The 26654-nt window shown below is 43.6% G+C and overlaps 1 protein-coding gene across 1 annotated transcript in view; it reads left to right on the top strand.

Annotated features, from left to right (window-relative positions):
* Positions 1-26394, top strand: part of SCD5 (stearoyl-CoA desaturase 5) — a 175658-nt gene extending 149264 nt beyond the window's left edge. Inside the window, exons 4-5 of the mRNA XM_061420612.1 lie at positions 19870-20102; positions 24896-26394. Of these exons, the coding sequence (XP_061276596.1) occupies positions 19870-20102; positions 24896-25086 (424 nt within the window). The 3' untranslated portion in view covers positions 25087-26394. The remainder of the gene's footprint in view (positions 1-19869; positions 20103-24895) is intronic.
* Positions 26395-26654: the final 260 nt, after the last annotated feature.

Genomic DNA, 26654 nt, shown 5'->3' with positions numbered 1-26654 from the left:
AATTGAACTGAACTGAAAAGAGACAGTCCTTGTTTTTATTTATCTTATCATTTAAGTAGAGAAGACTCTTCAGAATCCTTGGACAACAAGGATCAAACCAGTCAATCTTAAAGAAAATCAACCCCGAATATTCATTAGAAGGACTGATGCTGAAGCTGAAACTCTAATACTTGGGCCACCTGATGTGAAGAGCTGACTTATTAGAAAAGATCCTGATGCTGGGAAAGCTTGAGTGCAGGAGGAGAAGGGGACGACAGTGGATGAGATGGTTAAATGAGATGGTATCACTGATTCAACAGACATGAGTTTGAGCAAACTTTGGGAGATAGTGAAGGACAGGGAAGCCTGGTGTACTGCAGTCCATGGAATCTCAAAGAGTTGGACAGGACTTGGTGACTGAACAACAAAATCATTTAATTGAGAAAACACTCATGAAATCGCCAGAGACCTCCAAGTCCATGTATGAAAGTAACACTAGTAGATGATTATATCATGAACTGAGAAAATCCAGAATAAAGTAGGGAAGAAAGAACAGGGTCCTTGAAGTCTGCATGAAAGTGATGGTTCTTTATACCTGGTGGGGTGAGGGCATTCTCCTGAGTCTCTTTGTCCAGGAACAGAGTTGATTCCTTTGTCATACTGTCCTTCAGTAAATGTTCATAGTTTTCTAAATATAGACCTTGTTTCTTATTTGGTTCATTCCTAGGCATTCTATAATTTTTGTTATTGTTAACAGCATCATTAAATTTGTATCCCAGGGACAGGGAGTGGATGCCCAGACCTTAGCTTATTGCCCTTGGTATCTTAGGTAAATGACAGGAACTGGTGAGTTACTAGGAAATGGTGAGTTACCCGGACTTTTCACAAAATACCTCTGAGGCTCATACCTGTAGAGAATGTGGAGGTTGTTGCCCCAAGGGGTGCTGGCAGGAGGCATGTGTGCATGCTCAGTCATTGCAGCCTCATGGACTGTAGCCTGCCAGCCTCCTCTGTCCATGGGATCATCCCAGGCAAAATTACTAGAGTGGGTTGCCATTTGCTTCTCCAGGGGATCTTCCCGACCCAGCAATTGAACCTGCGTCTTTTGCATCTCATACATTGGCAGGCTGATTCTTTACCACTAAGCCACCTGGGAAGCCCCTCTGGCTAGAGGCAGAGGGCACCAACCCAGAACCACCATCAAGACAGGTAGGGTAGCTTCCCCAGCTTTAGAAATTAAAAATTCACCTCCTTCCCTCTTTGCTTTTTTTCAAGAGATGCTTTTGTGGATTCAGAGATTCTTGAATGAATGGAGACCTCCCTCGTGGTCCTGGGACTAAGACTCTGCGTTCTAAATGCAGGGGGCCCAGGTTCGATTCCTGGTCAGGGAACTATATCTCACTTGCCACAAATAAGACCTGTTGAAGCCAAATAATTAAGTATTAAAATAATAAAATAAATAAAGTAAAATAGAGCACAGGCTAATTCTCCCTTTGTGGGAAGTTCTAAGAGCTTATGGCAAGGATGTTCTAAGAGCCAAGTTCTTCTCGTAGAACTGAAATTACAAAGATTAAGAAAGATGAATTCCCAGTGATTAGAAAGACCCAGGAAATCACCATCAGCCCCCTAGCTGAGGAAAGCCTTGTCAGAAATCGGCTTTGAACTGTCTCCCTGTCCAAGTGACTTATTTCTCCTCACACTGCCTATTTTCATATAAAACAATAAGAAATCAGTCACACGGATACAAAGACTCGTAGTGCAGGGATAATGTGGTTTGTCCAGACATGCTCATTGACGACTCAGCTGAAGTGAGCTATCTCTTCTGACATTTGGCTTTCTCTCATAAACCTCCTCTTATCTTGTCTTTCTTTTCAAAGTAAAGAAAAACAATTCCTCAGATGTCCTAACTATCAAGAGATTTAGACCAACCCCATATATGTCTTTTCTTCAAGATAAATAAATATGCTTTCAAGTTCTGCCAAACTAAGAATCTGTTTTTAGGGTAATGAAAACTTTCATTTACGGTCAGACGGCCAATGGTTGCTCTAATGGAGTGAGAAGGCGACACATCGTATGTGACTGCAATAACTCACACTTCAAGCCAGGAATGAGGTATTAAGAGTCTCAGAATCCCAGGTAGTGCCAAGGGAATTTCTGGATCCTGCAAGCCAAGCGTTAAGAGAAAGAGGACTAGAAGGACCTACTGTGAGTGCTCAGGCAGAGAGAGAGCTTTTAAACCTGTGGTGGCTGTATTTCACATCCATAAATTTTTCCTCTGTGCCCTTGTATCTTTGCCCATTATTATCTGCCATTATCAGATCAGATCAGATCAGTCGCTCAGTCGTGTCCAACTCTTTGCTACCCCATGAATCGCAGCACGCCAGGCCTCCCTGTCCATCACCAACTCCCAGAGTTCACTCAAACTCATGTCCATCGAGTCAATGATGCCATCCAGCCATCTCATCCTCTGTCGTCCCCTTCTCCTCCTGCCCCCAATCCCTCTCAGCATCAGCGTCTTTTCCAATAAATCAACTTTTTGCATGAGGTGGCCAAAGTACTGGAGTTTCAGCTTTAGCATCATTCCTTCCAAAGAAATCCCAGGACTGATCTCCTTTAGAATGGACTGGTTGGATCTTCTTGCAGTCCAAGGGACTCTCAAGAGTCTTCTCCAACACCACAGTTCAAAAGCATCAATTCTTCGGCGCTCAGCCTTCTTCACAGTCCAAATCTCACATCCATACATGACCACAGGAAAAACCATAGCCTTGACTAGGTGAACCTTTGTTGGCAAAGTAATGTCTCTGCTTTTGAATATGCTATCTAGGTTGGTCATAACTTTCCTTCCAAGGAGTAAATATCTTTTAATTTCATGGCTGCAGTCACCATCTGCGGTGATTTTGGAGCCCAGAAAAATAAAATCTGACACTGTTTCCACTGTTTCCCCATCTATTTCCCATGAAGTGATGGGACCGGATGCCATGATCTTCATTTTCTGAATGTTGAGCTTTAAGCCCACTTTTTCACTCTCCACTTTCACTTTCATCAAGAGGCTTTTTAGTTCCTCTTCACTTTCTGCCATAAGGGTGGTGTCATCTGCATATCTGAGGTTATTGATATTTCTCCCGGCAATCTTGATTCCAGCTTGTGTTTCTTCCAGTCCAGCGTTTCTCATGATGTACTCTGCATATAAATTAAATAAGCAGGGTGACAATATACAGCCTTGACAAACTCCTTTTCCTATTTGGAACCAGTCTGTTGTTCCATGTCCAGTTCTAACTGTTGCTTCCTGACCTGCATACAGATTTCTCAAGAGGCAGATCAGGTGGTCTGGTATTCCCATCTCTTGAAGAATTTTCCACAGTTTATTCTGATCCACATAGTGAAAGGCTTTGGCATAGTCAATAAAGCAGAAATAAATGTTTTTCTGGAACTCTCTTGCTTTTTCGATGATCCAGCGGATGTTGGCAATTTGATCTCTGGTTCCTCTGCCTTTTCTAAAACCAGCTTGAACATCAGGAAGTTCACAGTTCACATATTGCTGAAGCCTGGCTTGGAGAATTTTGAGCATTACTTTACTAGCATGTGAGATGAGTGCAATTGTGCCGTAGTTTGAGCATTCTTTGGCATTGCCTTTCTTTGGGATTGGAATGAAAACTGACCTTTTCCAGTCCTGTGGCCACTGCTGAGTTTTCCAAATTTGCTGGCATATTGAGTGCAGCACTTTCACAGCATCAACTTTCAGGATTTGGAATAGCTCAACTGGAATTCCATCACCTCCACTAACTTTGTTCGTAGTGATGCTTTCTAGGCCCTCTTGACTTCACATTCCAGGATGTCTGGCTCTAGGGCTTTATAACCACCAGGAAACTAGAAGGGGGAAAAAATCTAGGATTTAAACCCTTCAAATTTTGTATTGGAACTTTGGGTCCAAGTTGTATTAGAAAAGAATTAGCTTGAGGCCTGAGGCCCTTCTCTTCTGATTGCCACCAGCATCTAATGTCTGTCTCCTTTTCCATTATTTTTGATTTGATTTGATTTTTTTTTTCAGCCACGTCTTGAGGCATGCAGAACTTCCCAGATCAGGGATCGAACCCATGTCCGATCTTTTTTTTTTTTAATTTAAATTTATTTATTTTAATTGGAGGCTAATTACTTTACAATATGGTATTGGTTTTGCCATACATCAACATGAATCAGCCACAGGTATACACGTGCTCCCCATCCTGAACCCCCCTTCCACCTCCCTCCCTGTACCATCTCTCTGGGTCATCCCAGTGCACCAGCCCCAACCATCCTGTATCCTGCATCAAACCTGGACTGGCAACTCGTTTCATATATGATATTATACATGTTTCAATGCCATTCTCCCAAATCATCCCACCCTCTCCCTCTCCCACAGAGTCCAAAAGACTGGTTCTATACGTCTGTGTCTCTTTTGCTGTCTCGCATACACGGTTATCATTACCATCTTTCTAAATTCCATATATATGCGTTAGTATACTGTATTGGTGTTTTTCCTTCTGGCTTACTTCACTCTGTATAATAGGCTCCAGTTTCATCCACCTCATTAGAACTGATTCAAATGTATTCTTTTTAATGGCTGAGTAATACTCCATTGTGTCTATGTACCACAGCTTTCTTATCCATTCATCTGCTGATGGACATCTAGGTTGCTTCCATGTCCTGGCTATTATAAACAGTGCTGTAATGAACATTGGGTACACGTGTCTCTTTCCCTTCTGGTTTCCTCGGTGTGTATGCCCAGCAGTGGGATTGCTGGGTCATAAGGCAGTTCTATCTCCAGTTTTTTCAGGAATCTCCACACTGGTCTCCCCAGTGGCTGTACTAGTCTGCATTCCCACCAACAGTGTAAGAGGCTTCCCTTTTCTCCACACCCTCTCCAGCAGATTCTTAACCCCTGGACCACCAGGGAAGTCCCCCTCCTCCATTACTAAGGATGACTATGAGCTGACACTGCCTGGCATATCAGTAGGAAAACATTTACTTTTAGGTGATTCCCCTCTGTTCTTCATTCTGAATGTTTTTGCTCTTGAAAAAAACAAAACCCTTAAGCTCCATTGTCTTGTTTCATGCTTTCATCTAATGTTAAAATAACAGCAATAACTTCCAGTTTTTATCTTTAAAATTATCTCTATAACATTCTTTATTGTATTCATTTCAGTGTTTTGAGTACCTACTATGCACCAGACTCATTTCTCTGTGCATATAATTCATATCTCTTTACACGGCATGGGATCTGAAGCTCTGAAACATTGACTCGGTAGCATTTTGATCTTAGCCGAAAGGCCGGGAAGCGATTCAGTAACGTTTTGAAGAGGGCAAAGTTGGAATTTAGACAAACTCAATCCTCATCCAAAGCACATGTTCTTCCCAATAAACTCTGTTGTAATAATATCCACGGAGAATATTAGCTTCCTCCACTTCATCCTTGTCGTGCTTACTTTGCTCGTATGTTTTATTTCAGTTTTGAGTTATTTGTTGTTGTTCTTCAGTTGCCAAGTTGCGACCCCATGGACTGAAGCACGCCAGGCTTCCCTGTCCTTCACCATCTCCCGGAGTTTGTTCAAACTCAGGTCCACTGAGTCAGTGAAGCCATTCAACCATCTCATCCCTGATACTTCGTGTGAGCCAGACTTGTCTCCTGCCTAAGAGCTTTTCATGGCTTCCCCGTGGAAAAAGTTACCACTGTCATCTCCGAGACCAGGCCTGCTTCCCTCATCTCCGGAACTGCCCTCCTTGTACTCTTCTCTCTAGTCATGCCATTCCCTCGCACTTTAGCCTGCTCCCTGACACTTTGCCTTCGATTCCTGCTTTTTTTCTGGCTTAGATTTATGCTACTCAAACTGCAGTTCTGGGGACCATCAGTATCACTTGGGAGCTTGTTAGAGAGGCAGAATTCCAGCCGCACCCCCAGATCCCAGGTGATTAGGATGTGCAGTGATTGTTTGGGAAGCACAGACCTAGAAATGAAGGAGGGCACGGCAGCCCACTCCAGTATTCTTGCCTGGAGAATCCCATGGACAGAGGAGCCTGGTGGGCTACAGTCCATGGGGTCGCACAGAGTCGGACACGACTGAAGCGACTTAGCAAGCACGCATGACCTAGAATGTTCTTGTCGTGTTTTTCACCTTGACAACTCTCACTTATTCTTCAAAAACTTACCTTTGGAGAGCTGAGGTCAGTTTTCAAGGTCCGTCTGGGTGAGAGGTCCCCAAGCGTACAAGTTTTATATGTAGCATATAAGCTCTTGCCTCTTAGGGAGGGGGGTGTCTGTGAGCTTCTCCTGTGACTAAGCACAGAGATATGTAAGGCAGCTTTTCTTCAGAGACGTCAAACAAAACAGTATATTACAGCGGACTGACTGCAGGCACAGATATGTCAATCCAGCTGCCTCTATTAAGCCAGACATTAAAGAGAGTTGCAATTATGTAAAATGAGGCCATTCTTCACACTGAAACTCGTTTTTTGTTTTGGAAAATAGTTATTTTTCATCAACATATTTATGCTAACACGTAATAGGTTTATTGTTATTTTAATGAACTGATCAATTTAATATTCCTGTATGACATGAACAAACACATTTATTTACTTTATAAGCAATCTTGTATTATTGATAAATATTAACATTTAGTATTGATTCAATCAAGGAGATATTTTTAATTTCCCTTATAGTTAATGTTGGGCTTCCCAAGTGGCTCAGTGGTAAAGAATCTGCCTGCCAATGCAGGAGACGAAAGAGACATGGGTTCTATCCCTCAGTAGGGACGATCCCCTGGAGAAGGAAATGGCTACCGGGCAACCGGTTCTGGTGTTCTTGCGGGGCCCACCTGTATAGTTCTCTCATTAGATCCTAAGCTCCTTGAGGACTATGACTATGACCAATTCATCTCTCTTATTTATTGAGACTAAAGAAACATGGAGCATCCTCCCAGAACACTCTGGGGACTAAGGAGTATGTTTACTCTCCAGTTTATAGAGAGAGCCCTGGGCAGCCTACACCCAAGAACCGGCTTCAGGGGTGATGATTTGTATATGATGCTCTATCCCTCAGTTGCTAAAGTGAGTGACACATGGACATCACCACCAGCCCTGGGGGTCCTCTGCTCCATGTTTCAGCTGCCTGGAGTCCCACCTCCCGTGGGAGGTAGGGGAGTTCCATGAGCAGCAGCGCCCATTTGTGCCCAGCATCATCACACCAGCAGTCATCTTCCCCTGTGTCCGTGGCTCTCTAACCCGTAAAGGTACAGTGAGAGGACTCAGTTCAGTCTCAGTTCAGTTGCTCAGTCGTGTCTTACTCTTTGCGACCCCATGAATTGCAGCACGCCAGGCCTCCCTGTCCATCACCAACTCCCAGAGTTCACTCAAACTCATGTCCATTGAGTCAGTGATGCCATCCAGCCATCTCATTCTCTGTCGTCCCCTTCTCCTCCTGCCCCCAATCCCTCCCAGCATCAGAATCTTTTCCAATGAGTCAACTCTTCGCATGAGGTGGCCAAAGTACTGGAGTTTCAGCTTTAGCATCATTCCTTCCAAAGAAATCCCAGGACTGATCTCCTTCAGAATGGACTGGTTGGATCTTCTTGCAGTCCAAGGGACTCTCAAAAGTCTTCTCCAACACCACAGTTCAAAAACATCAATTCTTCGGTGCTCAGCCTTCTTCACAGTCCAACTCTCACATCCATACATGACCACAGGAAAAACCATAGCCTTGACTAGACGGACCTTTCTTGGCAAAGTAATGTCCCTGTTTTTGAATATGCTATCTAGGTTGGACATAACTTTCCTTCCAAGGAGTAAGTGTCTTTTAATTTCATGGCTACAGTCACCATCTGCAGTGATTTTGGAGCCCAGAAAAATAAAATCTGACACTGTTTCCACTGTTTCCCCATCTATTTCCCATGAAGTGATGGGACCGGATGCCATGATCTTCATTTTCTGAACGTTGAGCCTTAAGCCAACTTTTTCACTCTCCTCTTTCACTTTCATCAAGAGGCTTTTTAGTTCCTCTTCACTTTCTGCCATAAGGGTGGTGTCATCTGCATATCTGAGGTTATTGATATTTCTCCCGGCAATCTTGATTCCAGCTTGTGTTTCTTCCAGTCCAGCGTTTCTCATGATGTACTCTGCATATAAGTTAAATAAGCAGGGTGACAATATACAGCCTTGACGAACTCCTTTTCCTATTTGGAACCAGTCTGTTGTTCCATGTCCAGTTCTAACTGTTGCTTCCTGACCTGTGTACAAATTTCTCAAGAGGCAGGTCAGGTGGTCTGGTATTCCCATCTCTTTCAGAATTTTCCACAGTTTATTGTGATCCACACAGTCAGAGGCTTTGGCATAGTCAATAAAGCAGAAATAGATGTTTTTCTGGAACTCTCTTGCTTTTTCCATGATCCAGCAGATGTTGGCAATTTGATCTCTGGTTCCTCTGCCTTTTCTAAAACCAGCTTGAACATCAGGAAGTTCACAGTTCACATATTGCTGAAGCCTGGCTTGGAGAATTTTGAGCATTACTTTACTAGCATGTGAGATGAGTGCAATTGTGCCGTAGTTTGAGCATTCTTTGGCATTGCCTTTCTTTGGGATTGGAATGAAAACTGACCTTTTCCAGTCCTGTGGCCACTGCTGAGTTTTCCAAATTTGCTGGCATATTGAGTGCAGCACTTTCACAGCATCAACTTTCAGGATTTGGAATAGCTCAACTGGAATTCCATCACCTCCACTAGCTTTGTTCGTAGTGATGCTTTCTAAGGCCCACTTGACTTCACATTCCAGGATGTCTGGCTCTAGGTCAGTGATCACACCATCATGATTATCTGGGTCATGAAGATCTTTTTTGTACAGTTCTTCTGTGTATTCTTGCCACCTCTTCTTGATATCTTCTGCTTCTGTTAGGTCCATACCATTTCTGTCCTTTAGTGAGCCCATCTTTGCATGAAATGTTCCCTTGGTGTCTCTAATTTTCTTGAAGAGATCTGTAGTCTTTCCCATTCTGTTGTTTTCCTCTATTTCTATGCATTGATCGCTGAGGAAGGCTAGATGGTGCCACAGGAGACTCGTTTGGCCATGTATGCTGGGAACTGACTTTGGCCAACTCCAGTGTGAGAGGAGGAAGAAGCCCATGGGAATAGAATCCCACATCATACTAAATTCTACCGCTATTAGGGACAAAAACCGCCATATACCACATCTGCAAGCTTCATGAATCCCTGATCCCTACCATTGAAAAAAATTTTTTTTAATTTTGTATTGAAGTGTATCTGATTAACAATGTTGTGATAGTTTCAGGTGAACAGCAAAGGGACGCAGCCATACGTATACTGTATCCATTCTCCCTGCAAACTCCTCTCCCATCCAGGCTGCCACATAAGCAGAGTTCCCTGTGCTATGCACTAGGTCCTTATTGGCTATCCGTTTTAAATGTAGCAGTGTGTAGATGTCCGTCCCAAACTCCTTAACTATCCCTTTCCCCTATCCTTCCCCCCGCACCCCCAGGGCAACCATAAGTTCATTCTCCAAGTCTGTGAGTCTGTTTCTGTTTTGCAAGTAAGTTCATTTGTATTTCTTTTCAGAGTCTGCATAGAATGCATGTCCTTTGCTATTTCCCCTCCTCTGTCTGGCTTGCTCCACTCAGCATGACAATCTCTAGACCCATGCGTGTTGCTGCAAATGACTTTATTTCATTTTTTTAACCCTGCTTCCTGCCCTTTTGGATGCCACAACAAGCCCCTTGCATGGAAGCCATGATGCAGTCGTATCCTCTTCCTGTTGGAATCCAGCAACAGAATTCTGTCAGTGGCTGGACACAGGGTGGAACAAAAGCTTAGGTGATACCACTCTGATCCTGAGAGGTACCTATCTAGTATTTCTAGCCGACCCACATGTTTTGACCACTCATTTTATCAGTGAAAATTTATTTTCCTTATCGTAATTGCAAACTCTTTAGGGCTGGTTGGAGATAACAGTAGTTGAACTCTAGAACAGACCTCTGGTTTATGAACTATGAGAGTTTGTCAAAAGCTAACTAATGAAGTGTGGGTTCCTGATGAGGGTACTTCAGATGTTAATGGACATCCCCTAGGGTGCAGAATAAAGTGTGCACACACACACACATACACACACCCCTGTCTCACACTGTTTATGTTGAAGTATCTTCAAGTAAGTCACAGGCAGTATAACAATATCATTAAGTTCAAATACACACAATATAGTGAAAACTAAATATGGTGGAGTCTCATTTATCTGAAATTCAGCTATGCCATCATTTCATTTAACTGGAATAAAACCAAGAACCTGTGAATAAATAGAATCATCACAGTAGATGCTCAGTACCAATTCACCATATTTCACGGAATCCTCTAACCTCCAAAATACATGTCCCCCTTTTTGCCCCCATAGAAAGAGATCTTTGAATAAATGTCACACTCCTAGTAATTCTGCATTTTCAGTCTCAGCCCCAGTTACCCTCTTTGGCCCTGGCTCAGAGCCTGTGTGTTCTCCATCTGCATGCAAATACAACTTCAACTCTCTAGGGTTTTCAGACCCTTCGCAGATTAAGAGGAGCAAGTTAGAAGGAGACAGGGAAGCTGCTGCAGGTAGGAAAACTGACAAACGGAAATGGCAGCTTTTCAGTGTACCTGAAAATAAAGGTGGAATCGGCAAAATTTAATAAGTCAATATAAGAACTCAGTTCTTATAATGACTGAGTCATATAGTAAGTCAGTTACTTGAGGCCAAGAGCTCTTCATACCTTAACAGACCCTGTGGGAAAAACAGAGTCTAAGGCTCACGCTCATTGTATGAGACACCTGTTTGGCAACATTACAGACGTCTGGACCTCCTCTTTCCTGAGGCTGAGGCCCCTCATTCTCGGCAGTTCTCTGCGCTCCAGCTGGTTTCCGGCAAGTTCATCCTGACAGCGCTATCCTTATGCCTGAGCCTCCTGCACTGGGGCGTCTCTCTTGGTGCTGGAGCCCGTGACACCTCTCAGTACCCATGTTGACAATCCAGAAGTTTCTGTGTGGTGGTAGTGGGGATGTGGGCAATGTAGGGCAGCTGGTAGATGCACTCTTCCCCCCTCTTCCTCCCAGAGGGATTGTTCCAAGTCTCATCACCCATCTCAGCCACCAGGTTGAGGGGTCAAGCAGTGGCCAGCTCAGGTCAGCCCCCTGACCTTCCCTGCCACCCACATTCTGTCTTCCCAGGACTGAGCTCTCCATATAGAGTAATTCATAGAAGCTTTGGCTTAAGACTTGCCTTTTGAGAAACCCAGGCCAATATACTCATCACCATCATAGAAGGTCAAGTTATTTCAAAAAATTGATGGTAAAGAACCTGCCTGCATTCAGGGAGACCTAGGTTCGATCCCTGGGTTGGGAAGATCCCCTGGAGAAGGGAACAGCTACCCACTCCAGTATTCTTGCCTGGAGAATCCCATGGACAGAGGAGCCTAGCGGGCTACAGTCCATGGGGTCGCAAAGAGTCAGACATGACTGAGCAACTTTCATTGATTAAGAAGGACCAAAAAATGGGCACAGATTTCCACATACTATTTATTTGGCACATAGAAATTCCCATTAAAATTTTTTATTGTTTAATTTATTTTTGGTTGCACTGGGTCTTGGTGGCTTTGCTCAGGCTTTCTCTAGTTGTGGCAAACAGGGATTACTCTTTTTTTTTAATTTATTTATTTTAATTGGAGGCTAATTACTTTACAATATTGTAGTGGTTTTTGCCATACATTGACATGAATCAGCCATGGGTGTGCATGTGTTCCCCATTCTGAACCTCCCTCCTGCCTCCGTCCCCATCCCATCGCTCTGGGTCATCCCAGTGCACCAGCCCTGAGCACCTGGTCTCATGCATCGAACCTGAACTGGCGATCTTTTTCACACATGATAATATACATGTTTCAGTGCTATTCTCTCAGATCATCCCACCTTCGCCTTCTCCCACAGAGTTCAAAAGACTGTTCTATACATCTGTGTCTCTTTTGCTGTCTCACATATAGGGTTATCATTACCATCTTTCTAAATTCCATATATATGCGTTAGTATACGGTATTGGTGTTTTTCTTTCTGACTTACTTCACTCTGTACAATAGGCTCCAGTTTCATCCACCTCATTAGAACTGATTCAAATGTATTCTTTTTAATGGCTGAGTAATACTCCATTGTGTCTATGTACCACAGCTTTCTTATCCATTTGTCTGCTGATGGACATCTAGGTTGCTTCCATGTCCTGGCTGGGGGTTACTCTTCATTGCAGTATTCTGGCTTCTCATTGAGGTGGCTTCTCTCACTTTGAAGCATGGGCTCTAGGGCTCTAGGGCTCAGGCTCAGCAGTCATGGTGCACAGGCTTAGGTGCTCTATGAGCTTAGGTGCTCCACGGGTTTGTCTGCTCCACAGCATGTGGAATCTTCCTGGACCAGGGATCGAACCCATGTCCCCTGCATTGGCAGGTGGATTTTTAATCCACTCTGCCACCAGGGAAGTCCAGAAATACCCATCTTTAATGAGGTATAATTGACATAACATTATATTAGTTTCAGGTGAACAACATGCTTCAGTATTTGTAGATACTACAGAATGATCACCACAGTAAGTCCAGTTAACATGCCTCACCATACATAGTTACAAATCTTTGTCTCATGATGAGAAATTCTAAGATCCATTCCCCTAGGTACTTTCGAGCATACAACACAGGTATGTAACACAGTTTTATTAACTGTAGTCACCATGCACATTATAGACCCAGGACTTACTAATTATAACTGGAAATGTGTGTCTTTTGGCCCCTTTCATGTAGAAATTTCCATTTTGATTCAGATTCCATCTGATGGAACTCCATCTTATCCTTTGCCACAAACAATTTAAAAGAAAGTAGGGGTAATTAAACATTTATACCTTCAGCTAGCAAGAAAACTCAGCTGTCTAAAGTAGTTGTCTTCTTGAGTCTTGACAGCACAATTGTACTGAGGGGTATTGGAAAACACAATCAGCAGAGTTGGGAAGAGATTTACCAGAATAGGCTTTCTTTCTTTTTTGTATTTATTTACTTTTGGCTGCATTGGGTCTTAGTTGTGGCTAGCGGGCTTGGTTACCCCACAGCTTGTGGGATCTTAGTTCCTCAAACAGGAATCAAACCGACATCCCCTGCACTGGAAGGTGGTCCCTTAACCCCTGGACCACCAGGGAAGTCCCAGGATAGGCTTTCTGCAGGAAATCAGACTTCAGCTGAGTTCTGAAGGCCTGGAGACCTTTGGAAGGATGGTTCAGCTTGAGTTTAGGAATGGAAACCGCGGGCTAGAAAGCATGCATTGTGCGCAAGGGTGATACTTCTTCCACGTGGAATGGAAAAAACCGTGTTTTGTCAGCCTGTTCATTTTTGCGCGCAACAAGGAACTTAGTCAGCCCACCTAAATCAGTTCATCTGTAGCAGTTGATATTGATCATGCAAATAGCCAAAATTACTCCAGTGGCTTCTTTCTTGTGCAGAAACCAGCTACTGGTGAGTAACTTATCATTGATAGAGTTTGGGAATCAACCTTGCTCCCTTGGGTGGGGCAAGAGGATTGTAGTCTTGTCACTTGGCTATTGTCCTTTCAGCACAAGATCCACGTGTGAGCACACACACACACACACACACACAGAGTGCTATCTACTGTCACCAGTTCTATAAAAAATTTTACTGTTAAATAGAGAAGGGAGGATAATCTCATATTTTAAAGGACCACTCTTAAAAACATTTTTTTACTACATCAAAGGACCACTCTTTAAAATGAATTAAATTTTTCTTACTTAAATCTTAGGCCAGATCCTAAAGGAAACAGAGAAAATAAGACTTAAATAACAACAGCATGATCAAAGCAAAAAGTAGTAACCTAACATATTGGGCTTTCATTCTTTTGGGAATTGAATATCTCTTTGAGAATTTGATGAAAGCTGTGGACCTTGAACCCCAGAAAAATGGGAATACAAAAAAAAAGTTTGCATATAATTTCATGGGTCCCAGATTAAAGAAAATGGTTATGTCTTCCCCTGTGATGTTCAGTTTATCTCAGATAGCAAGAGTCGAGGTGGAATGCAGTTTTAAGGGTGCAGTCTTAAGAGAGAAAGTAGATGTGCAGTGACTTTGTTTTAAAGTTATTTTGTAAATAATTGTAATTGTTCATCTTAGTCATCATATTCTGTTACCATCAGGAGTTAATCTGTTATTCTTATAATTTATTGAGAATGATTGGTAACTAATTAGGAAGGGAGGGAGTAGAGTTGGGGGAAGGAAGGACAGAGACGAAAAATCCTCAAGAGAGACACAGATTGACATAGTGTCTAATCAACTTAAATTTCTAAAGGAGACTGGAGAAACCCTAAATATCAAACAACTGAGGGTGAACTGACTTAATTTTTTTTGGCCAAAGACAGGTGGATTCCTGTCATGCAAGTCAACAATTCAGCTACTTATTGGGCACCTGCTGTGTTAACCAGCATTTTGTGTTCAAGGAACTACAAATGATGTGAATTAGATCAAGACAAAGCCTAACCTCAAAGAATTCATCCTGCGCTCATTATGATGGAATCAAAGCTTTGAAAAGGGAAAAGTCCTTTTAACCTTCCTTCCATGGTCTTAGCAATCAATATGTCTGGGCATTTTTCTTCAAGTCCTTCATTGTTAATGAGGTAGGGTTAATGCTGTTTTGTGTTAAAATTCTGCAGTGATGGTGTTTATCTTTTGAAACGCTGCTTAGTGAGCTCATGCAAGCTGTTTGTACAAAGACAAATTAAAATCAAGTAGATGGATGCAACTAGCCTCCACATTCAGACCTCAAAAGCAAATAAAGCTGTAGTCGGAGAGAAAATAAAAATATGTCTTTTTTCCCACACGTTGCAAGTTTCCGACAGAGATGCTTTCGTGGAGAGGCTGGTTGCTATCTTTGGTTCCTCCATGGGAGGAATTATCCAGGATATGGGAATTATGCATCTAGGTAGTCTAGTTAAAGGTTTTCTTCTAAAGTGAAAGAGTCTAGTTAAAGGTTTTCTTCTAAGGGAATGCTTATTGTGAAGTAGCACAGAGAAAGTGATGTCAAGACTAACTGAGGGTCACAAACAAATCTGGAGTGATTAAAACTTTCTGAAAATACTTCAAATGCAGCCATCATGAAACACTCTCATTTAAAGACACTGAAGCATCTGAGAAGCAGGCTCCAGGGTACAGCGGTGAAGCCTCTTTTCAACTTAATTCAGAGAGTCTGGAAGATTTTCTGAAACCCATCAATGGGCTTCTGTCTTCAGATCTGCCTCCAAACAATCACATATTCCACCTCCTGGTGGTCGATAACAGAGGAGACAAAGGAAGGAGGGAATGGTCCGTTCATTTAACCAGCTGCCAGGGCAGAACATCTGTCCTCAAAATAAATGTTTGTTGTAAGCACCCAGATGATTTTGCCTGGTCCCCTACAAGATGCGAAAATTGCAGGGAAGATGAATTTCTGACTTGGCCGTAAGTGGAATCACAGAAGCAAACATGTTTAATCAAGATGCCAGTGACGGCTCATCCCTCATCATTACGATACGTTTGAGGACTGTAATTTCTCTCTCATCCGTTATATTTGCTTCTTTTCACATTTCCTGAGCTGACTCTGTTTGGAAGTCAGCAGGTCATTTCCCCTTCTTTCATGCTCTAATAGATTTCACTCTCAAGATCTCACACCCCAGCAGCACCGGACTGCTGTGCAAGAGTTACTCAAGGAACAAGAAATGCTTGCAGAGAACAGCAATTTCGTTTTCATCTGAAGAAAAATGAGAGTTTTAAGATGTTTATCACACCCAGATTTGAATATATATATATATATGTAAATAAGAATCCCTGATTCTTCTCCATAGAAAAAACTTTTGGTCTCAAAGCCTTTAATGTTTCAATTCTTATTGTGATCCAGTTTATTGGAATAAGGATATTCTTCAAAGCATTGAAAGGTTAGGGCCTGTGTCAATATCTGTGTCCTGTAATCAAAGCCTCCTTGGATGGTAGTGTCGTGGCGTGATGGCATTTGATGTATGAAAATGGACTGCACGTGTGTGCTTGGTCACTTCAGTTGTGTCTGACTCTGCAACTCCATGGACTGTAGCCCACCAGGCTCCTCTGTCCGTGGGATTCTCCAAGCAAGAATACTGGAGTGGGTTGCCATGCCCTCCTCTAGGGGTTCTGCCCCACCCAGGGATCGAAACTGCACCTCTTAAAGCCTCCTGCATTGGCAGGTGAGTTTTTTGTTGTTGCTGTTTTTACCACTAACGCTACCTGGAAAGCCCAGTGGACTGCATATCTTGGGCTAAATGCTGAAAACCATCTCCCCACTTTGATAGTGGTGTCATGAGCAACTGTGAGATGGGAACTGAAAGGTTTCCAACATCTATTGTGGGCCTGGAAAAGAAAACAACGGTCTCAAAGGCTCTTGCTGAATCATCTAACTTTGGGGAAAACAAAACTGAACTTTAAGTCCTGTCCTGATGCTCCGGGCCGGTTGCATCTACCTGGGACTTATCACCCCCTGCCCAGAAACCTCCCACCGCCTACATCTGCCCGGGAATTACTGCCCCCTGCCCAGGGGACTTATCACCCCGTGCCCAAAATCTCCCACCCCCTGTTCAACCACAAATGCCATCTCAACTAAAGATTACCCAAAATGCCCCGCCTGACTAACGCTTCCCTTATCGCTTCCACAAACCTCCCTTTAAATATGAAGCCTCCCTGATCCCTCGCACGCTCAGCCTGGTTGGTAGGTCGACTGTTGCCCCTCCTTGCCTGAGTACAGGTAACCTACCTCCATTGAGGTCGTCTCTCCTTTTCTGCCTTGGCCCGAACTATATCTTACATCCTACCTCCAGTTTAATGAGTGATATCTGAGCATAAGCTTCTAGGTCATTCTCTGAGCTGCCAAATATGCTACATTTTTGGCAACATTTAAGATTGACAGCCAGTCTAACAGGTTTGGTCTTTTCTTGGAAATGTGAGTGACTTCCTCCCTGTCTCTCTGTGAACACTTACAAGCTGTCATCTTAAAGCTCCAGGACACGCCTCCCGAGTTACTGTAAGGTGAGCTGAGTGCTTTGACTTTTGTGATTTTGGCTTAAACGTGTGAGTCTCTGGTTTCGGATCTATAAAGGAGAGCTACTCTTCTGTGGGTCATTCTCAGATTCATACCGCCCCTTCTCTCTTTCTTCACCCCTTTCTTTTTCTTTCTCCCTTGATGATTTTAGAAGGCTTCTCCTATCTCCTTTCTTTTCCTATCAGATAACTCCCATCTGAGTGTTCACACTGGTTTCTGCTATAGAGCAAAGTGAACCAGCTATGTGTACACATATATCCCCTCCCTCTTGAACCTCCCTCCCATCTCACTCCCATCCCAGCCCTCTAGGTCATCACAGAGCCCCGAGCTGAGCTCCCCATGCTGGCATTAGTATTTGCTGCTCACAAGAACCGCATGTGGTATTGTAATTCCTGCTTGTGTTGGACACCTCTTGTGCCCACCTCACACTCCCAGCCCACCTTTTCACTCCTGCAGCTACCTGTGGCACAAGTGTAACTCACCAGCAACGTGCCCAGCCATACTGCCTACTTCCTGCCCTGGCTTCTCTGCCGCCCCCACCTGAGATGCCCGTAACTACACTCAGCCATTCAGACCCAAGCAAACCTGAAACTGTGAGAGAGCTGACATCCCACGTAGACCCCTTGACCAAAGAGGAACTGGAGCCAACGGGAAAATTGTCCCCTTTTCATTCCTAGAGAGAATTCTGAGCTATCATGTGTCCCATGGAGGTCCCGCAGCAGTGGGCACCCACAGCTTGACTCTCCCCTCCTTTCATTTCTCTCTTCCCAGCTGCCCACTCCTGTTACTCGAGGTCACTTCCCCAAATGAACTACCCGCATATAAGCCCTTGCCTCATGCTCTGTTTGGGGAACCATCTCACTGTGTACACAAAGACTGGAAGAACAAAGAGAGGCTTGTTTTCCGTGAAGAGTCAGACCTGGACTCAGGTCAGATTTCTTCCACCTCCCACATCTCATTTCCTCAAGCTGCGCCCCATCCAGGTTCATACATGCGCCTTTTAACGGAGGCCTCCCATGAGCTGGGTCAGCGGAAGGAAAACCGAGGAGAAAACGGCTGTGACCAGGCAGCTTTGTTTTGTTTTGTTGTTTTGGAGTGGGGCAGGGGTTGGTTTATTTTTTAGCCAAACCGCACAGCCTGTGGGATCTTAGTTCCTTGACCAAGGATCGAACCTGTGGCCCCTGCAGTGGAAGCATGGAGTCTTAACCACTGGACCTCCAGGGAAGTTCTGAAACAGGCAGCTTTGAACATTTTCATTTCACAGCCCCTTCACGTCCCTGCTAAGAGCCTGTGCCACACAGCCAAAGGTTTCACACGACCGGAGCAGGGACCCTTGTCAAATCTGTCTTGGTACCACTAGCCCTTGGGGCCGGGCATACTGGAGGTGCTCAGGAAACACTTGCTGGGTACTCAAGTCCAGCAGGCAAACTGTTGATGGTTTATTTTTAATCTTTGCTTTATACGTGGCCGTGTTTGTTCATATATTTGTTTATTTTTATGCTGGTTTGGAACGTAATTGCGGATGGACAGAGAGTGAGAGGGTAACAGGCAGGAAGGCCAGGGGTCTCCTAAAGGAGGAAATAGCCTGCAAGTGTCAGACATTTTTCTCTCTCTTAAGCGGCAGGAGGAAACAAACTAGCGATATTTCTTCCTTCTCTATACAAATTTAAAAGGAGGTTTCTCTTAAAATACTGTGTTGCCATAATGACACCTGGTTTCACCTGAAGTTAACTATTCTCAAACCTAGAGATGACCAATGCATTTCTCTTATGGAAATGTTTGTCTTAAGCTATGCTAACGTGCTATGCATTTACCCCAGACTCTGTCTTCAAGTCGGTTCAGCCTCTTGGCTCAGAACCTACTTGACAAACCGGTATGTTATATTCAGATAGTGTTCCCCTAATCTATGTAAACGAAACTATTTGTATGGTGATCTGCCCTTCTTCAAGATTCAAGTTAATCATTTTATGGCCCAGGATGAACCATTTGGTGCCAAGATTATCCCAAAATGCATCTTATGGCTGAGGGGCCTGGTACCATTCTGAGTTTTAAGGCATTCCTTTCTTACATTAACAGACGGCTACTCATTATATAACATCCAGCTGAAGACTAGCAGGGGGGTACTCTTTCTGCCCCCTTCTGATGCCTATGTCAGAAGCTTTCTCTATCTCCTTTATACTTTAATAAAACCTTATTACGCAAAAGCTCTGAGCGATCAAGCCTCGTCTCTGGCCCCAAATTGAATTCTCCTCTGGGGGCCAAGAATTCCGGCGTCTTTTTTCATTCACCGACCTTTCAAGAACATTTAAGGAAGGGTTGTTTACCTTTTTCCCAAGCTACATTAAAACAGATTCACATGCCTGCAAAGTATTCAAAGAATATTAGATATTTCTTGAAATTATGGTTAAAAAAAACAACTGTTTGTCGGGTTGACTGACTGGTGAAAGAAATAGAAGCCATCAAACTGTGGCTTGTAGGACACACGCTCTGAGATGCGTGGGTTTCACCTGTACTGATTGTTTAATACTTGAAATTCTGAAGTTTGCAGCAGGTCCTACCACTTCCTATAACTTCTGCCTTCCCTAATTCTCAAGTTGGTATTACCTGCCTAGCCCTGGTAGGTGGATGGGTTTGTGACCCCCACACAGAGACACACATCAGGCTCCAAGAGCCTAGCATCATTCCTGACTCCCCCTGCAGCTTGCTCACTCCCCCCCACCACCGTCAACAGGTGCCCCGTGGCAGCGTGACCCCCTCCTCTTTCCAGGTACTACAAGATCACCGTGGTGCTCATGTGCTTCGTAGTCCCCACGCTGGTGCCCTGGTACATCTGGGGAGAAAGCCTGTGGAACTCCTACTTCCTGGCCTCCATCCTCCGCTACACCATCTCACTCAACGTCACCTGGCTGGTGAACAGTGTCGCCCACATGTACGGAAACCGGCCCTATGACAAGCACATCAGTCCTCGGCAGAACCCGCTCGTCACCCTGGGTGCCATTGGTGAGTGTCGGGTGGGAACCCCTGGGGACAGTGGGTGTTCAGACCTTCTTGGCTTCTCGGGGGTTTTGTGGGACGTGTCAGGAGAGGCAAGGGAGTGGAGAGGACTGGAATGAACTTGGGCTTTGGCGTTAGAATCCTGGCTCGTGGACAAGCCTCTTACTCTCTGGTTTACAGCTTTATTATTTGTGAAATGGAAACAGGAATACCTGCTTCATAAGGGTGTTACGGGTTTGATCCCTGGGTTGGGAAGATGTCCTGGAGAAGGAAGGAAATAGCAACCCACTCCAGTGTTCTTGCCTAGAGAATCCCCATAGACAGAGGAGCTTGGGGGGCTACAGTCCATGGGGTCGCAAAGAGTCAGATCCGACTGAGGGACTCACACTTTCAAGGGTGTTACGAGAATTAAATAAGATACTTTATATCATCTGCTTAGTATGGTACCTGGCACATAGTAGGTAATCAGTAATTAGCAGCTATTTATTTTTACGCTAGCCATTTCCCTACTAAAGGAGGAGTAGCAGTTGATGTCGCTCTCAAACTGCCTGACCACTCTTAGCCTCAGCTGTCCAGCATTTGGCTGACCATTTAAAAAGGCCCTCAAACAAAGGGATGGAGAGAAACGGGACCTTGACAATCTCATGGGTCCGCAAAATGGTTAAGAGTCAGTCTGACAGGCTTAGTTGAGGCTTGGTTCCTCTGCTCAATCTCTGGGCAAGTTATCTGGCTCCTCCCCACCTTGTGTTCTCATCTGTAAAGTGGAGATAAGAGTAGTGTTGACCTTCACCCGGGGTCACCATAGGGTTAGGTTACCTAGTGTTTGCAGCAGGGCTTAGCAGGAAACAAACCTTCAGGGATGTTGTTTTCCTTACTAGCCTAATGGTCTTAGGCAAGTAACTTGTCCCTTCTGTGCACTTCCATCCTCATTTTAAAGTAGGGTTAATCACAGCAGCTAGCTGAGTGATGTGAGGATTATAAGCATTAAAACCCTTTGAAGAATGCAGCCCTGTGATTGGCACACAATAAGTGATTAATAAATGTTACCAGGACTTCCCTGGTAGCTTAGCTGGTAAAGAACCCTCCTGCAGTGCAGGAGACCCAGGTTCGATTTCTGGATTGGGAAGATCCCCTGGAGAAGGGGTAGGCTACCCACTCGAGTATTCTTGGGCTTCCCTGGTGGCTCAGTTTGTAAAGAATCTGCCTGCAATGCGGGAGACCTGGGTTCAGTCCCTGGGTTGGGAAGATCCTCTGGAAGAGGGCATGGCAAACCACTCCAGTATTCTTGCCTGGAGAATCCCCATGGACAGAGGAGCCTGGCGGGCTGCAGTCCTTGGCGTCGCAAAGAGTTGGACATGACTGAGCGACTAAGCACAGCTGTGTCTTGATAGAAGCATTTCGGGCTTCTGTATAAGCTGAGCTTGAGCTCAAGACCAAACCCAGGAAGGAAGTTTCCTGCTGTTAAGTATAAACAGTCTCTGCATCGAATTTCTGCAATGAATTTCTGCCATCATGGTGTAAGGGTCACCCATTCATTAAGACCCTAGGGATCTTGTGTTGACAAGAGCAATGTAAGTTGAATAAACACCAGATTTAGCTTTGGGAATAACTTGATAAGCAGAAAGAAAAGTGTGAGCTTCCTGATCCCTCCTATTGTTTTCTCTTCATCTCACTCTTTGTCTTCAATAAGAATTGTGGTGAGGGAAGCCACATCCAGTGGTGACTCTGAGAGTGGACGAGAGTGGGCACCATGCATCTGTTACCACCTTACATAGGGGATGGTGAGCCAGGAAACCAAGGAATGTGGCTATGACACAGGTCCTGAAAAACTGGGTGTTGGCTTGAAGGCTCTCAAGGTCTACACTGAACTCTCAGTCAGCTTTCCTGATAAAGGTCATTAGAAGACTCTTATTACATCAACCATATGGGAGACCGGGGAATATGTTCACAGTTCTTTGAACAGTGCCTGTTTCTGAAAAATACGGGGAAACTCTACAACTCTAGTCCAAGAATGATGAGCGTGGAGGGACAGGGTAGAAAAGACCTAAATTAAAAAGAAAATCACAGACCACAGACTGATCCATCTGATGGACTCATCATACAGCAGAATCTTCCAAATGTGGTCAATAGAAGAACTGTATGATGACCAGTAGCCACTTAAGAAGTAAAGGAGGAATCTGGTGGTTCCTCAAATGGTTAAAAATAGTTACTATAGGATACAGCAACTCCACTCCTAAATTTATACCCTAGAGAAAAGATAGTGTATGTCCACATAAAAACTTGTATATGAGTGTTCATAGCAGCATTATTCATAATAGCTATACAGTAGAAATATACCAGATGTCACTCACCTGATGAATGGATGAATGCAATGTGGTATATATATCCCATACCATAGAATTCTCTTCAGCAATAAAAACAGATGAAGTACTGATACCTGCTACAACCTTGAAAACAGTATACTGAGTGAAAGAAGCTAGTTGCAAAAGACTGCATATTATTTGATTTCATTTACATAAAATGTTCAGAATAAGCCAATCTATGGAGACTGTATTAGTAAAGATTCTCCAGGCAAGTGAATGTAAAATTTGCTCAGTCAAGTCCGACTCTTTGTGACAGTATATATGTGTGTGTATATATATAAGAAGAAAATGGCAACCCACTCCAGTATCCTTGCCTGGGAAATCCCACGGACAGAGGAGCCTGGCGGGCTATGGTCCTGGGGTCACAAAGAGTCAGAGATTTTATATATATATATATATATATATATATACACACACACACACACGGTAGTTTAGTTGCTAAGTTGTCTCCAACTCTTAGCTCCTCTGTCTGTGGAATTTCCCAGGCAAGGATACTGGAATATATATATGCAATTATATATATATATATATAAAATATTGCTTATAATAAGTCTCTTTCTACCTATATATTGGGTATATTCTGTAAGATCATATGGAAACCTGACTGAACTTTTTGGCCAACCCAATATATATCCATATAGAAACAGTAGGATTTCTAAATCTATATAAAGGTAGATATATTCTGTTTCTGTGTGTATTTACGGGAACAGGGCAGGGAAAGGAGGAGAGATTTAGGATGAGGAACTGGCTGGTGAGATTACAGAGGCTGAGTCCCACTGTCTGCCATCCGAATGCGGGAGACCCTGGAAAGCCAGTGGTATAATTAAATCTGAGTACAAAGGCCTGAGAACTAGGGGAGCTGATGATGCAGATCCCAGTCTGAGGGCAGGAGAAGATGAAATAGACATTCAATCAGTATGTCTGGAAAACAGGGGGCAATTCCTCCTCCAAGCCTTTAAGGGACTGAAAGAAAGTGAATTCGCTCAGTCATGTCCGACTTTTTTCGACCCCATAGACTGTAGCCTACCAAGCTCCTCTGCCGTGGGATTTTCCAGGCAATAATACTGGAGTGGATTGCCATTTCCTTCTTAAGGGACTGGCTGATGCCAACTCACATGGAGGAGGACCATCTACTTTACTGACTCCACTGCTTCAAATGCTAATCTCATCCAGAAACACCTTCACAGACACCCAGAAATAAGGGTTAATCTGCGCACTCCTTGGCCAGTCAGGTTAACATGCAAAATTAACCATCACAGAGGAAGAAAGTAGGACTGGAAGGATGGGGGGATGGATGGGGCTCAACATCCATCCATCCTTGGGGAGTGGGGTTTCTTTTTAGGCAGTGAAAACGTTGTAAAGATCATTGTGGGGGTGTCTTCTTCCTCGCTGGTGTCGGTCCTATTTCAGTGGAACTGCTGATAGCAATATGTCTTCAGAGAATGCCAAAATTGGGCACCGTGCCCCCAATTTTAAAAAAAAAAAGATCATTGTGGGGATGCCTGCACAACTCTGCAAATATACTGAGAGCCATTAACTTGGATACTTTAAATGGGTGAATTGTGTGGTGAATTACATCTCAATAAAGCTGTTTGAGAAAAATGAAAAAAGATGTGAGACTCCTCCTGAAAACACCCCGGGGGAGGGGCAGTAAGGGAGGAAAAGTTACTCACTGCGAAGGGAAGGGTAATATATAGGCAGATTTGGGATATTTAAAGATCCAACTCCTTAATTCACTTACTTATGGGAACGATTATCATTTATGTCTTCCGAGCTTTCCCAAGAAGTCTTCCTTTAATCCCTTCAGTCGACAGAGGCTATTTTTCTTTCATGAACATACATCAAAATGATGATCTGTTATCAGCTATTCGGCATTTAGCTTCCGAAGTACAGCTCTAAAGTCATGGGAGCATGTCACCAGTTCACAGGGAAAATTCATCTTGAGACTTTATGCTGATAACTTTATTGTTATTTTTCTGTTCCTATCATTTGTCTAGCCAATTCAGTGAATGCTGCCTAAGGGCAGACAGCAAGTACAGTAAGTCCCCTACATACGAACACGTTCTATTCTGAGAGCAAGTTCGGAAGTCCGGTTTGTTCAGAAATCCAACAAAGTTAGCCTAGGTAGCCATCTAACACAATTGGCTATATAATACTGAACTGTAATAGGTCTCTAATACTTTTCACATAGATAATACATACATAAAAAGCAAACAAAAAATAAAGCATCTCTAATCTTACAGTCCAGTACCTTGAAATGCATGCACAGTACAACAGATGGCATACAACACGTCTTTGCAGGTTTGTACATAGGGGACTTTCTGTAAGTTTTTTGTACCCCATGGAGCCTAACACAGGGTCTTGCAATCTCGTGGCATTTCAAAGCTCTGCAGAGAGGTGCCGATAGTGTTATTTCAAGCCTTCTTTGTCTTCCAGGTGAAGGTTTCCATAACTACCATCACACCTTTCCCTTTGACTACTCTGCGAGTGAATTTGGCTTAAATTTCAACCCAACCACCTGGTTCATTGACTTCATGTGTTGGCTGGGGCTAGCCACTGACCGCAAACGGGCAACCAAGCAGATGATCGAAGCCCGGAAAGCCCGGACTGGAGACGGGAGCGCCTGACTCTGGATCCTCCATCTGCGCCCGCTGTCAACGACGCCTCCGTTCATGGCCTTTGTTACTACACTTCTCTTGTTCATTGGATCGTGGGAGGGGGCGCAAGCTGGGGAGAGAACAGAATCCACGTAGTTTGGGGTTTTTTTTCGTTGGTCTCAAAATAATGTCAAGATACAAACTATCAATGAAAAGAATTTTTTAAAAGTCAGTGTAACTATGCTTTAACACTAGAACGCGGACATGTGATTTAATCGCTGTAGCTACAACATGTCATTCAAACATACATCGTCATGTGCTGGTACTTGTACGTGATGTTAACCCTGACAGGATGAAGGAATTTCATATTCTTTCAGTGTGATTCAGGAGAGCCTTTGTTTTCTGTTTTAAACCCAACCTTATTTTTAAACAGACTATCTGAAGGAGCAGAGAGGCAGGGTGGAAGACAAAAGAGAGAGTCTAAGTAGTAAGGAAAGAATGTTTCTGCTTTGTAATTATTGTGTGTGTGTGTTGTTGTTTTAAAGTAAGAAAATTGAAAATGTTAAAAAATGAGAATACAGGAGATGGCTCTCTTATTTTTTTGCCCTGTTTCCAGCTTGTTAATGTTCCGCTTTCTTTGCTTCAAGGGGTCTGTTCACTGCTCAGCTAGTTTTGTGTCCTGAGCTGTCCGTCCAGCTGACCCTATAATCAGTGCCTGTTTTAAGTGTTTGATTTTGTTCTCTTTGCTATTTTCGTTTTAAGGTGTAGAACTCAGAAGTGCCAGACATCAAGTGAAGCTCAAAGGAAGCTCTCATTTAAATGTTTAGACACCTAATTTATATTCTAATTGATCCTAGCCACTGGTGCATGTACTTTACCTACTCCTGCTAAATAAGCATATTAATTTTCCACACCAGGTCATCAGATCTGAATAACCAACAGTTATCTAGAACTCAGTGTCTACAAATGTTTCACCTGCATGCGGCCTTCATTGATTTTGCAGCAAGACATAAAGTGATCATTATGTAGCCTCTGGATTTTAAAAAAATCTGTGTGTTAAGTTGCCTTGTAAAGAGCATGTCGAATTAATGGGACAGCGTGCCCTTTGTGTTAGATGTTAGAGCAAAAGAGAGCCTTATAGTTTGGCATCAGAGCACTTCGAAGATAGTGCTGCAAAGATAGGGAAGATGTAGGATTTAAATTTACATTTTTGAAAAGAAGTGATGCCGGTAGGGAATTGTCATAATAAAGTTCTTCATCCAGCAGGTGTTTAACGGTGTTATTTTTGCCATTAATATGTGTAAACTATGAGTGATCACAATAAATGATTATGAATTCGTTGGTGTTCCTGACCTGATACTTAAACCCAGTTTGAATGTCCCTCAAGGGTGCCTTATGCTTTGTGATGACCACATAATGCACATTTGATTTGGGCTCTGGGCTAACAACAGCCCCTAAGACGGGACCTCTCCTATCCCATCAGTCTTACGCATAACCAGAGGGAAAATCAGCAGGTTTTATTTGGACTGTAGAGCAGCAGTCCCCAACCTTTGGCACCGGGGACTGGTTTTGTGAAAGACGGTTTTTTCACAGACTTG

The sequence above is a fragment of the Bos javanicus genome, chromosome 6 (genome assembly GCF_032452875.1).
Source record: "Bos javanicus breed banteng chromosome 6, ARS-OSU_banteng_1.0, whole genome shotgun sequence".
NCBI lineage: Eukaryota > Metazoa > Chordata > Mammalia > Artiodactyla > Bovidae > Bos > Bos javanicus.
This window is presented reverse-complemented; position numbering and strand designations above follow the sequence as displayed.